At 39.4% G+C, this 13,963-nt stretch overlaps 1 protein-coding gene across 1 annotated transcript; it reads left to right on the forward strand.

The window, feature by feature from the left end:
• The first annotated feature begins 1,011 nt into the window (after positions 1-1,011).
• On the forward strand, positions 1,012-13,045 carry hsd17b12a (hydroxysteroid (17-beta) dehydrogenase 12a). The gene is made up of 11 exons (XM_017486163.3): positions 1,012-1,319; positions 7,264-7,310; positions 7,698-7,773; positions 9,287-9,394; positions 9,590-9,654; positions 10,087-10,131; positions 10,265-10,299; positions 10,734-10,815; positions 10,936-11,001; positions 11,142-11,291; positions 11,719-13,045. The coding sequence occupies exons 1-11, from the start codon at positions 1,142-1,144 to the stop codon at positions 11,824-11,826; spliced, it is 960 nt and encodes a 319-aa protein (XP_017341652.1). The 5' UTR covers positions 1,012-1,141; the 3' UTR covers positions 11,827-13,045.
• Positions 13,046-13,963: the final 918 nt, after the last annotated feature.

Below are 13,963 nucleotides of genomic sequence, written 5' to 3' on the forward strand. Positions count from 1 at the left end.
GGACATGAACGCGTGATAGACAGAATATCTGTGGTATGAAATCTACCCCCCCATGTGCCTGATAAATCTGGGTGACTGAGACGGAAATAAAGATACATGCTGTAATTCTGGCATCGTTTAATGTGCTTGTTTTTTAGCGTATGTAAAACTCTCGTGTGGGTTTCATATCACGTAACGCACGCTTTCCCTGAAACCTACTATCTATCTATGCCATGTTTACATAATCCCAGGCACAGGCTCTTCCGTGTTTGTAAAACGCAGGTACCAGATCTTCTCGCGAGGTTTCATGAGGAGAGCGTCTGGTACTTGTAGTTTTTTTTTTTTTTTCTCCTGTTTCTGAAAATAAATAAAAAATAAATAAATATACGCTTCAATCTGTATAATCATGAATGTATGTTTCTATACACATTATAGCTGGGGCGGGGGAAGGTATATGCTTAAAAATAGTTATATTTCATGTCCCAGCTTTCAATCTGACAAAGAATATGTAGTTCAATCGGTGTACTTGTCCTTTTTTCCTGTGTATCCTATGAGTCATACACCAGACAGTAACCGTGAATGAATGTGAAGTACATACCTCTCACCGAATAGCATCATCCTCACATTACACAGAAGGCGGGAGAACAGGCTCTCGACTGACCAATAGGTAAACAACTTCATTCATAAAAAAAACTAGGGGTTGATAACCGAAAACGTGGATTTGGAGGTTTCATAATCCTTACCGAAACAGAAAAACTGTTCTGAATTACAGCCAATGAAAGTGTCTGAATGAAGCGCCACTGTCATGTTTGCCCAATCACCTTCGAGCCACAGCCGCACAGGACCCGCCCCCTTAAAACACAAGCCTCGATGAATGAGAAAAGAGCCTTTGTGACTGACGCATGGATTAACCGAAGAGCCTCGAGTATCTGGGAACGGACAAGGGTTTCATCCAATCCTGGGTGAATGTGGGCGTGTTCGGGCGGTGAAGGAGTAGGCGGGGGTGTGCACTTCAATCTGGATAGACTAGTATGTTAGAGGAGTTGTGGGGGTGTGATGCCACAACCTGCTTATAAAGGGGCTCGCACGTTGTGGCTCTTAATCATTGCATATCGCTTAATTTCGTGGGTTAGACTGCACGCTCGCTCGCCCAGGCGTCTACATGGAGTACTTGAACGTGGTGAAGATGCTTCAGCTTGCTGAGACTCCTCTGTATTGGGTCGGTGCAGTCACCACGGCCTCACTGGCGCTGTGGCTTCTCTACCACATCTTCTCCGGCTTCAGGATATGGGTGCTAGGAAATGGAGATTTGCTGTCCCCTAAATTGGGGAAATGGGCAGGTGAGTTAAATTCATTCATTCATTCTTTCATCATAAAGGAAACCCTTAAGTAAGTTGAGCAACAAGCAGTGAATGAATTGGGGCTTTTTCAAATAGCTATGAATTAACTTAATGGATTAAAAAAAAAAAAAAAAGAAAAAAGTCCAACCTACTAAATGAACTTTTTTTTTTTTTTTTTTTTTTAAACAAATTGCTGGAACAACCATTAAAAAAAAATCACATTACAAACACGTGAGGCGTACAGACTATAAGATTAAAGGGTTTTTTTTTTTGTTTTGTTTTTTTAGTAAGGAATAACTGTATAATGAGCTACCCAGTGTTCACACGTATGGTCCTTAAAGAGGCGCTGAGAGTCTCAGGTTGACAGATTACGCCATACCTTCATGGGCTGTGCGCAGATAATCGCAGGTTCTGACTCACTGAGATGAAGTCAGACTAAATCATGGCTGTGAATATAGCTCTCTAGAAGCAGAATGACCTTTTTTTTAAAAAAAAAAAAAAAAAAAAGGAAAAAAAGTTGGATTAATTAGGTAGGTTTTTTTTTTAATCGGATTAACACTATCTTTATACAGATTAATGTGCATATTCTTTATAATTTAGGCTGTAGCTCGTGGAGATCTGTAATAAGTGTATAATCATGGTTCAAATACTACTTTTTCTTTTTTTTTCTTTTTTTTAAGTTTTTCATCTTCTTCATTATCGTGTATCCTAGTATTTGGTCTGCCCAGCCTGACCCACATATCCAATTTCTCGTCTGCATATGCCGAGGCACTGTGCGTCTAATACAGGCTTTTCATTGCTATAACCTACTCTCTCTCTGTGTGTATGTGTGTTTTATTTATTTATAAATATATGAAATGAATGTATGTGTGTGTTTAAGGGGGGGGGGGATTAATCAATTGGTGTGTTTCATGTGGCCAGGTTCTTAGCGACCAAGTCCATTCATTTTGTAGGATCACGTATGTTGGTTCTGACGCAGTTTAAAACGCCAATCCTAATTATAATGCGGGTCCATACCACGTGTGGGTTGATGTCCGAGTCTGTAGATTTCATGTTCTCGCAAATGCCCGATGAAGGCTACTCGTGGCACACACACAATTCAACTTCACCGTAATTGGATCAAATGGCTATTGATTATACAATGATGGCTACATGATCAATAAGCCCCTCCACCCCACCCCACTCCAGACTTGGTCGTGCCCGAGAGCGCCGTTGAGAACCATTCTCTTTTTCTTTGTGGTAGGTTACATTTTCCCTTAGACGCGTTTTCGGGGCTGATGTAGTCGTGCCACTCCCTGAAACGCTGAATCAGGAGACCAGTTTGACTTGTCCTACATTCTCTTCAACTCCGAATCATATCCCAGGCATCTTCTAGCGCAGGTGAGCTTGAGGTGACTGAATGCAGGTGGAAGGCGACACGTTGTTCTCTTCCTGTCCTTCCTGCAGCGCCAGTCCCGTCACATTGAGCCAGTTTTAAGTTCTCAAATATCTCTCAACTATGCGGCAGGTCGTCTTGCCAAGACATATGGCACTTGGTATTCATTTTCATACTTTAAGATTACCGAAACATTAGTTAGTTGTTTTGTTTTGTCGTGTTTTTTGTTTTTGTTTTTTTAAGCAGGCATTGTACTGCATATCTGTTTAGACAGATTTCCCAAAACTAATTACTGACGGAGGGTGGTTCCTCTGTATAAACAAATTGAATAGCCTGTCACATCCAGACCAACAAGTTTCCCCTTCCTACTGGGTTTTTTTTTAAAAAAAAAATTTTTTTAATTAAAAGTAGGCTATTGAGTCAGTCCTCAGAAGTCCTCAAACTGTCGCACATTCTCATAGATAGCTGTATGTATGTATGTATAGATGGATATAATTATTATTATTATTATTATTATTATTATTATTATTATTATTATTATTATTATTATTATTACTACTACTACTACTACTAAAGTGAGTCATGTTGGCGCATTCCAAACGTAGTCTACTGTTCCTTTAGTTAGTCGGGTATCCATGCTTTCTGTGATCAGGAGACCCCTGCTGTTCAGCCGGAGAACTGCACAGAAGTTGTGAAAGTCACAAACCGGATTTTCAGGTGCTCCTTTGCAGCGTACTAAGTTAACCTTTTACCCAGCGTGCTTTTAACTTCAACTCTTCCCAACTAAGCGCAGCACTTTCTGCAATAGTGTATTAGGACTACAGTGTCTTTAATAAGTTGCAATATACAGTGAGCATGTCCAATATATTTAAATATACACTCTTCCTTGCTGCCGGCATGGTTCCGTCGAGTACACATCCTGTACCTTCTGAATATTTTGTACATTTTGAAAATAATTAAAGGTATATAATTGGATCTCTTTAATACCACTGATGTAAGTAAAGCTAATTATAGGTACATCACATGCACCTTCCAAGGTTTAAAAATACGTATTAAAGGTACAAAGAGATCACCTCCAGATAACTCCCATGCGATAAGTACAATCTGTTACCTTTTATTTCGAAGAGTGTATACTTGTAGTCTAGCCCTACTCCTTTCTCCTGTTAATGTTAAGTATATATTGTCTGAATGGGTTTATCATGGTACATGGTTAATAGACAAGGCTAATCGAGATGTCCTTTCAAAATTGTGTGTTATGGAGGGAAGTAGTTCTATGCATTTGATTAGATAGTTGTATCTATAGCCCACTGCTGAAAAAGCTAGTGCCCAAATTATTCTCTATAGTCACAATGCTAAACATTTTTTATATTGTGGAATTTAAAACGGTGTACAAAGTTTAGCTTTACATATGATCTTTTTTTTTTTTTAACAGCAAGGGCAGCTGCTGGGTTATTTATTTATTTATTTATTTATTTATTTATTTATTTATTTTAAAAAAAGCTTTCCTAACTGAAGCTAATGAAGTGAAGTGCATAAAGTATATTTTAATAAAACACTTACAGATGCAGAGGACTAGTATAAAACTACAATCAACTCTAGAAATAGTTTTTGAATAGCTGATTTCCCATTCATACCAAGCAGCAGCATATGTGAATGAAATTTATTCTCCTGTGTCTCTGAATGAGTGAATGTCAGCCATGTGTGTGTCTCTAGCTGCATGCTTGTGAATGTGCTGGCGCTATGCGTTGTGAATGGGACTGGCTCCTGCTCTATGGTGCCAGTGGAGGCAGGAGGGCTGTGAGCTAAAGTGGGCCTGCCAATACAGAGAGTGGGGTGGGTGGGGGGGGGGTCCTAAAGAACAGTCATTCACGTGACCAACAAGCTCACTGCATGTCCTGAAGAGGGACGCTGGGTAAAATCTCAACCCCTCGTCTTTTCTTTTCCATCTGAGCCGCCATTTTTCTCTCTCTCTCTCGTTCGTCCTCCTAGACCCCTCCCTCTCTTCTCTCTTCTGTCACGACTCAGTCATTTTTATTTATATATTTCCTGAAAAAGGGAGTCTTCCATCTGGCATTCCCCTTTTGAAAGAAGTTTTTGCGCTTGCATCAATGTTGTGCTTTTATTTCTAGTCAATTTCTGCATGGATTCTCTATACATTTAGTGGAATACATGCCTATTTGTGCAAATTTCCTGTGACTGGTTGGTTGGCTCAAGGTGAAATGTACTTTACCCTGCCATTAGTAGAACCTGAATAGTTAATCATCCAGCTCTCATCATAATTCATTCCCTGTCAAAATTTGACACTTTGAGTCCAAAGCTGACAAAGTTAATAATTTATGTAGTCCTTTTACTGTCTCTGAGCTGTTCTTTATGGCCTTACTATACTTGTTCTTCTGGCATGCATGGTGGCTTTAAGGCTAGATTTTTATTATTTATTTATTTATTTGCTAATTGACAAGACTGGAATCTACCCTATAGGATGTGTAATTCTGCCTTTTATACACAGTTTATTTTGGGTATTCCATTTTGGATAAGTGCTAGTAAAAGAACTATTGATTTTAATTTTTTTTTTTAACTGTGCAACTTCTTGGTACTATTTCTGACTTTGAGCCACCTTTTATATAAGTAGCAAAGCTATTTTGGGTGCTTTGCTGTGTAGTTTTTTTTTTTTTTTTTTTCCTGGCCATGTGACAGGCCTATTTAAAGCATGATAAGCTGCTTTTGGGAGTGGGAGGAGATGTGAGTGGGTGTTTTAACATTCTGCAGAGCTACAGAGCCAGAGATGGACGAGCTTATTCAATGGGGGGGATGGATGCGACAGATTGCATACAGTCAGAGCAGTCTGAGGGCGTAGGCTATTGCTTTACCTTGTATATTACTGATATCAAATTAGTTACAAGGTTTCTATTTGTATACCTCAGCATACCTTCAAATGCTGAAGTGATGGACTAGCCATGTCCTCGTTGTGTTCTTTTTGGCCGATTGGCAATACCCTGTTGAATAGCACGATATTCTGCAGTAGGGCTTTGAGTGCTGTTCTTGCACTAATGTAGTGCAGCAAGCGCTCTGGTGAGCTGGGTTGCTGGGGAAAGCAGAGAGTGGGTGGGGATGGAGGGAGGGTGGCATGTTGTTGGTATTCAGGTGCAGTGGCTGTTCCAGACACGGCAGCTATTTTTACTCACTGCTGCTTTTTTTAGACTAGGAAGCAAGGCCAGTGCGCCTGTGCAGTGCTGGGACATTCCGTATTTCAGAATGTGATGTTCACAAAGAGAGGCTCTGACCTCCATCATGTTTGAGTGGGGGTGGGGACTGAGAAATGGAAAAATATAATCTTCCAGCATGAATTTTTATGTATGTACACCCCCCCCCCCCCCCCCCCCCCCCCCCGGCCAATTTCTTCTCCCAGTCAACCAGATGAGAGCTCTGATTTGTAAGCAATATTTAATAGCCTTAGTGGAGTTTTTAATTGCATCTGCCCTGTCTCTTCTCCTACTTGACAATTTGAGATGGGCATACACCCCCACACATGCATGCAGGCTTACACTTTGTATGCAGAGTACCACTTTTTTTCAAGCGTCAACATTCCTAGTACTTAATGGGCAGTTTGTGTAGCTCCTCTCCATGGTATTGCTTAGGTGAGAGCAATGGATCTCTGCTAGAAACAATGCTGTGGACTTGCTCCAGGGATTAGTGGGAAAGGGTCTATTAGCTGCTTTTGATATTATTATTATTATTATTATTATTATTATTATTAATAATAATAATAATAATAATAATAATAATAATAATAATAATAATAATAATAAGACTTCCAGACATGTGAAATATGCTGGACTTGCCTATTTTTGGCCTCTTGTATGTGCATATATTCTTGCTTGGCCTTAAAAAGCGGACAAATTTATTTTTACGGTAATGTACATGTGGAATCTGACAGAATATAGCTTTTTTTTAACTATAGCTTTTAACCAAATGACACTAGTCATTTAACAGGAATGTTTAATGTCTTTGGAAATTTTGTGCAGTTCAGCCCATTGGGTTTTTGAGCTGGAGTTGATTCTTAACATTTTGGTTTAAAAATAGGTAGAGATTCGAGTTCTCCTTCATCCCTTAACTTTACGCAGTCTCCCTCTCTCCTCTTGTTGCTATTTTTGGCAGTCCCTAGGATCCCTCCTCACCCCTCCCGTTCTGTTGGGCTCCATGAACGTCATCGCTTTCTCGCTCAGTCCCTCCCTCCCTCTCATCTTCTAGCCAACTTCTGTCTTCTAGCTTTGCTCTAGTGAATGCCTGCTGTCTTCTGAGTCACGTCAATCTATGTTAAAAGAATGAAATTCTTTACATTCATAATCTAATGCAGTATCTAGTTGCATTATTTAAAAATATTTAAGAAGTTATTTTAAAAAGGAGAAAAGATGCTGGCCAGTGGCTTAAACAAATGTATGACACAACACAACCTTTTTTCTAATCTTTTACTACATGGTCACCATGCTGTTGCCAATACCATGCTTCTATAGAAAGGGTTCCACAGTTGTATATTTGTTTCAGAACATTTTTCCATGTTTTCTTTTCCAGTTGTAACAGGAGCCACAGATGGAATTGGGAAATCCTATGCGGAGGAGGTAAGGGTTCCTCTACTTATTTATTTCCCTCCCTCCATGGAAGGCACAGTGACTCATCACAAGAGATGGGTTTCTCTCTAAGACCATGGGAGGGAGGGCAACTAAAGGACTACTCCTGGAAAAGGGCCCCCTCTGTTTACACACCAACAAATACTTCCTAGCAGGGTCAAGCAACTCACTGACTCCAACTTGCTGAAGTTCCAAAAGTGGCTACTGTCCATTTATCACTTTAAGAAAGCCTACCATTTCTTATTAGATCTGTTATGAAGAACAGGAAGTTCACATGTTCATGCCACCTACAGTACATATTTGATCATGTCGGTTAAATATGGACTAGGAAGTAGGTTTTTATATCGGATAATTACTGATTAACTGTTTGGTTCTCAGCTTGCTCGACGAGGATTCTCCATAATGCTAATCAGCCGCTCACAGGAGAAGCTAGACGATGTTGCCAAGTCTCTCGGTATGTGTGGGTTGTTTTTTTGTTGTTTTTTTTTGTGATAGTCAGCAAAGCATAACACTATAACCCATGTTGATGTTAATGAAGCCAGGTATTTTAGTGCTATCCTGAGAGGGGCTGGGTGGAAACCTGGGTATCTGTCTTGGGACTTCAGGTGGCTTTGGTGTAGCTCTTTCAGTAGACCTGCCACTGAAAGCTAGGCTAGGTTTCTCTTGCATACACTAGTCCTATTACAGTACAACATGCAAATTAAAACTAATAAGAGTTCAGTTTAACATCACACTGCTGTACTGGGTCTTTCCGGAGCATCTCTGACCATATTTGTACAGGCAGGCCCACCCCATTGGTACGAACACTGTCTCCTAATTTGTCTAATTTGCTGAATATTGTTTTGTCCCGAGCCTATGAAAACATTTTCTTATTCGCTGCTTTCCCTGCAAGCCCTGGAATCCTTTCTGATGACTGTCGTCATGGAAATGTTCTGGGCTGGGAACATGGGGTGCAAGGATTTCTGTATATATGCTCATTGATGTCAGCTCCCCTCCCCATCTCCACTGCCTGAATGAAGACACCGTGTGTGTCTGAATGAGGACATTCTCCCTGGTGAAAAGATGTAATACTTTTTCTGAGTTCAGAGATTAATTAATACTGACTTTACATAATCATTGTGTTTTCAGTCTGCGAAGCTTTCATATTGTTGGCTTGTAGGCTCTGATTTGATTTGTCCTGGATATTTGGCTAAACTCTTGTTTTACAGACCAACAGTTTTGTCCATGTTTATATACATGTAGTGATGAGCGGTTGGTGAAAAAAGGAAAAGACTCTGCAGCTACCCAGTCTGCCATAACCACAGTCGTGCTGAAGGCACACCGAAAAGGGGGGGGGTTATGGGTAGTCACGAGCTGGGTCTCTCCCTGCCAAACCTGGCACTCTTTGCTCACGCCTCAACCAAATGCCTTGGCAGTGTGGGGGCTTGGAGTCACCAAGACCACTTTGCTACAGTCACGAAGCTATTTAAAGCCGGAAGCCTCCTCTTAAAATAGACGTCATATTTGCTAATCTAATAGTCTTATTAGATCATGTTTACTGGCCTGCAGTCCCCCTAACACTTTCTCCATTGTGCCTTCTCATATAAATGGTGTACAGTGTGATGCATCAGAGGAATTTTCCCCTTATAATTCCCTCGAATGGGGTTCAGACATGATTCTTTGGACAATGCATTCTAATTGCTGCAGGCACGTCAAACTGAAGTAGAGGAAGGGTGTGGGAAGATGCATGTGGCTCATTTCTTGGCACACAGCGCCCCCTGCTGTCAAAGAATATTCAAAATCTATAGTGATGCCTTTTAAGTTATTTTTAGTATGTTCACAAAATAGATTACTTTAAATAGTAAACTCAAAAGCCATTTCAAGAAAAAGAATCGTTGTGATCTTATAGAAACTGCTTTAGAAATCATGACTGCTTTTAAACAATACCTAGCATCTAATTCCTTGTCAATGTATAATCTGCCTCACAGAAAGTCTGTATAATGTGGAGACAAAGACCATTGCTGTGGATTTTGGTCAGATCGACATTTATCCTAGGATTGATGCGGCACTTGCTGGGCTAGAAATAGGAGTCCTTGGTGAGTAACTTTATGGTACCATTATATGAAGGTGGTATAATTTCAGGAGTAAAATAGTTGTGTGGGGTGTTTTTTGTTTTTGTTTTTTTTAAACCCAATTCTTAATTGTACCTCAATTGATTTCCTAGAGTCAGTTAATTTAATTTTGGTTGACTGTGACTAAACTGCTTTTTTTTTTTTTTTTTGTCTTAATAGTAAACAATGTTGGCATTTCCTACACTTACCCTGAGTTCTTTCTGCACATCCCTGACCTGGACAATGTGAGTATAATTAAGCCTTGTTCTGTGTCAAGTGCCTGGTGACTCTTGCTGTTGGTACTGTACATAGTCATGGAAAAACAGATTGCAAATAGGCATCATGGGACAAAGGCGGCTTCTGGCTTAATCTAAAGCAAGAGTCCTAGCATGAAAGACGTCAGTCTTTTTGCTTTTCGCTCTAGCTAATGTGTCTGTTCTCTCAGTGCTACTTTTCTGTTTAATTTTGGGTATATTACATCTTGGCACACCTTTCACAAGCTATTGTTGGTATCGGATACAATATAGAAAACCAGCTTGACTTTCTGAAGCAAAAGTATAAATGGGTAGTATTAAATGTAATGGGGGGGGGGGGGGTTGTTGTTTGCTTAATTTGTTGCTTAATCAGTGGTGGTTTAAAATACCCAATGTCTGTCTTTTTTTTTTGTTTTTTTTTAGTTCATTAACACAATGATAAATGTCAATATAACTTCAGTGTGTCAGGTAAGCATTTCAAAACATACATTCATGTGCATGATTTTAAATATTTTTACTTGGGGGGGGGGGGCAACATAACTGTACACTTCCTAATTCGTTTGGTTTTCTCTAATCTTTTTCTCCCTCTTCATTTCATCAGATGACTCGTCTGGTATTGCCCAAAATGGAAGCTAGGTGAGTCCTGAGAATTGTCCTTGGACTAAGATGGGAGACTTCATATTCGAAAGTATTAATTAGAATTTCTACTAAAGTCCAGTAAGGGAAGGAAAATGTTGTTTTGAAGTCCATGCCTGTTGATTAGCCTTGCCCATCATTCCCTCAACAAATGTGTGCTGGACTGATTGGCTAGACTGGATCATGTGTATCAGCAGGGCCAATCACAGTGTTGGGAAAATTTCATACAAATGGAACCAACCTCAGCTTGCTAAAGCACACTGCTGCAGGGGTACTGCGTGTGAAAGCAGGTGCCATGGCAACACACAAAGCAACCATAATTTGTGTGTGTGGTCTGTTTGTCTTGTCAGAGAATTGATTCCTGTTTTAGTCATCTCTCTGGCTCAATAGAAGTTCAGCTGGGCACAAAAATATGTAACTCCTGTCTGTTTCAGAGCAAAAGGTGTGATTCTCAACATCTCCTCTGCTAGTGGCATGTACCCAGTTCCACTGCTCACTGTCTACTCCTCCACCAAGGCAAATCTTTTACCTACTTGAATATTAAATGCAACATTTTACATATAAAAACCATAAACTGCCATGTAGTGCCCATTATCCTAAAAATTTAAGTAAAACATTGACTGCTTTTAATTGTAGGCTTTTGTTGACTTCTTCTCCCGTGGACTTCAAGCAGAGTACAAATGCAAAGGGATTATTATTCAGGTCAGAATCTTTCATTTACATTCAGCACTTTATGTAAAGCATGTTTTCTTTGAGGGTGTTTTGGTTCTGCTGTGCCTTTTTTTGTTTGTTTGTTTGTTTGTTTGTTTTTTTGTGCGCCCTAAATAATCCTATCTCCATAGAGCGTGCTGCCTTTCTACGTGGCCACCAAAATGACCAAGATCAGGAAACCCACTCTGGACAAGCCTACTCCCGAGCGTTATGTAGCTGCTGAGCTAACCACTGTGGGGCTACAGGACCAGACAAATGGTTATTTCCCTCATGCAGTCATGGTAAGCACATAACTACTCTCAAACATAAATGGTTAATACAACTGCTGTAGTCTAACATACTAGTCTGCATGTTTAAAGGCATATGAGTAATAAATTGCATTACATAAACTTAATCATTTAAAAAGGTTTAAGCTGACTATAAACCAAATGTCTGGTAGGGACAAATAACCCTTCTCTTTAGTGATGCATTGAGATAGAATAGAATATATTTTCCTTCTCTTGTTACCTCCCAAAAACATGCTATGTAGATTAGCTACACTAAATTGTCTCTGTGATGGACTGGTGTCCCATTCATGATGTATTCCTTCCTCACACCCAGTGTTTCTGGGATAAACTCCAGTTCGATTCATGACACTGACTGGGTTAAAGTGGTTACTGAAGATGAATGAACAAACTAACTTCTCTCTTCCATGTGTCTGTCTTGCAGGGCTGGTTGACCACTGTTCTAGTTCCTTACAAACTGGTCATTTACTTTGGCATGCGCATGAACAAGGCTCTGCGTGGTGGTTACCTCAGGAGGAGAAAGCTGCGATAGCTCGTAGATGTCGTCTAAAGGGAAATGACGAACCACGTCCAAAGTGTCCTTTCCTTAGTGTTTGCTTAGTATGGGTATGAATGCCTGACTTTTGTATCAGTGTTTGAGTAGTTCTGTGTCGAGGCTTTTGTATTGAAAGTCTCCTTAGACAAACCTCTTGATGTTCTTGTAAGAACTACTGACCACAGTGGTCACACTGACATGTTGAATGATGTAGTTCAAACTGGGCTTTTAAATTGGTGAGTTTCTCTTTTGGCTTGTGAGATTTGGGAATGGGTGTGTAACTTATAACTAACAGGGTCTAAAGAGTGTTGCATTGGTGCATGGAGGGCTGTTTTCACTGCTGTTCTAAGCAGACTGTATTTGAATGGAGATGGGTTTCATAAACATATGGTTCTGTGTATAAAAGCCACACGTGCACCTGAGTACTTGCTCACTGTTGCCAGTTCCCTGTTATGTTTGTTTACAATGATTCAGAAGTTAAAATGTATACATTGTCTTTTCTTTAGCTGTTGAATGATCTTGAGTATTGGCCTTTTAAATTTTTTTTTTTTTTTTTTTTTTTTTTTTGTCTTTTTACATTTTGTACCCTTTTTCTTAGTATTTATGAAATTGGTGGTGGGGTTTTGGTGTTTTATGTTTACTAGATATATGCAATGGTGCTTTTGTTTTATTATTATTTTGAGCCATGTTTGACACACAGTTAATCACTGATCATTCAGAATAATGTGCCTTAGAAATATACAGGAATTTGCTAACTATTAATGGAGATCTCTACCAGCTGCTATTTTGTCTCAAACGTAGCAATGCACTTACTGCCTTTTCTTTTCTTTTTCTTTCTCTTCATCTTTTAAAGAACTTTGACCAAATAGTGTACTATGCCATGTGAGGGTCTCTTTCTTTCTTTTTTTTTTCTTTTTTTTTTTTGTTTGTTTTTTCTTTTCTTTTTTTTTCCTTTCCTTATTTATCATTAAAGGTCTCGATTTAGGGGTCTTCCTATGTCCCAGATTTGACTCTCCATTTGACTTTTGTTGAACCAAAGCCGGTCAGATGAAAATGCTCAGGTATTTGAGCCTTGCTGGTTGTATCACAGGGAAAACTTGAATGTTTACATTCCAAAATATTTAGGCATGGAATACAATGTGTGCCTTTGTTCCACCAAATCATGCTTGTGTATTTAAATTTAGTTTTGTCTTTTTCAAATAAAGATGTGATTTTACTCTGGTCCAGGAAATTGATCATTATATTAATTTATTTGTTTTGTTTCTTAAAATAGTTATTTATTTATTTTTTTTGGTCAGATGATACTGTTCCCCAAGCTGATGTGTAATGCAATTTCTCAATCAGCATCTGAATACCCCAATAGTTTATCAGATGATGTAAACGAGACTGAATAGTGTAATGAAAACTGAGTCAAAATTAAAGACACCACTAAAATGGATGCTTCCTCAGTTAGATTTTACATGGGGTCATGTCCTGTAAGTTATCCTTGTATGGTTATAGTCTAGGTCTATTAAGTCAGGTCATTGCTCAATTGTCAGTGTTCAGGCCAACCTGGGCCACAGAAGATTTAGATAATATTTCAGAAAATGCACAAGATCACCAATTTTATTAGCTTTACTTACATATAAACACTACAACAGCTATACTATTGCCAAAGCACAGAAACGATAACTCTTAATCTGGGGGAAAAAATTCTAGATGTTATTGGACTTTTTAGTGTGTATAGTTTAAGTATGTTAGATATTAAAGATAAGAGAGAATAGTGTAGCTACTGGGGGGCGTTGGGGAGAAGCCTGTTATTGACAGATGTACTGCATGATCCAGGGATTCAATCAACATCCTACTATGCTCTGGGGCATGTATAAAATGCTGAGCAGGCCCAGCTGACCTTGATTGTGGATCAAGAAAGCAAGAGGAAAATATCTGGCTTAGTAAGGGGGTTCATTATTGGGGCATAGATTTGCACAAGATTGTCATTTAACTAATGTCTTTACTCAAAACAACTTACAGCTGGATAGAATTGTGCAGCTCGAGGTTAAGGGTCTTGCTTAAAAGCCCAACAGTGGCAGCTGAATGGTGCTGAGATTTTAAGTTGCAACCTTCCAATCAGTAGGACCAAAGACTGTTCAACTGG

This window comes from Ictalurus punctatus, chromosome 14, assembly GCF_001660625.3.
Source record: "Ictalurus punctatus breed USDA103 chromosome 14, Coco_2.0, whole genome shotgun sequence".
NCBI classification, from domain to species: Eukaryota; Metazoa; Chordata; class Actinopteri; order Siluriformes; family Ictaluridae; genus Ictalurus; species Ictalurus punctatus.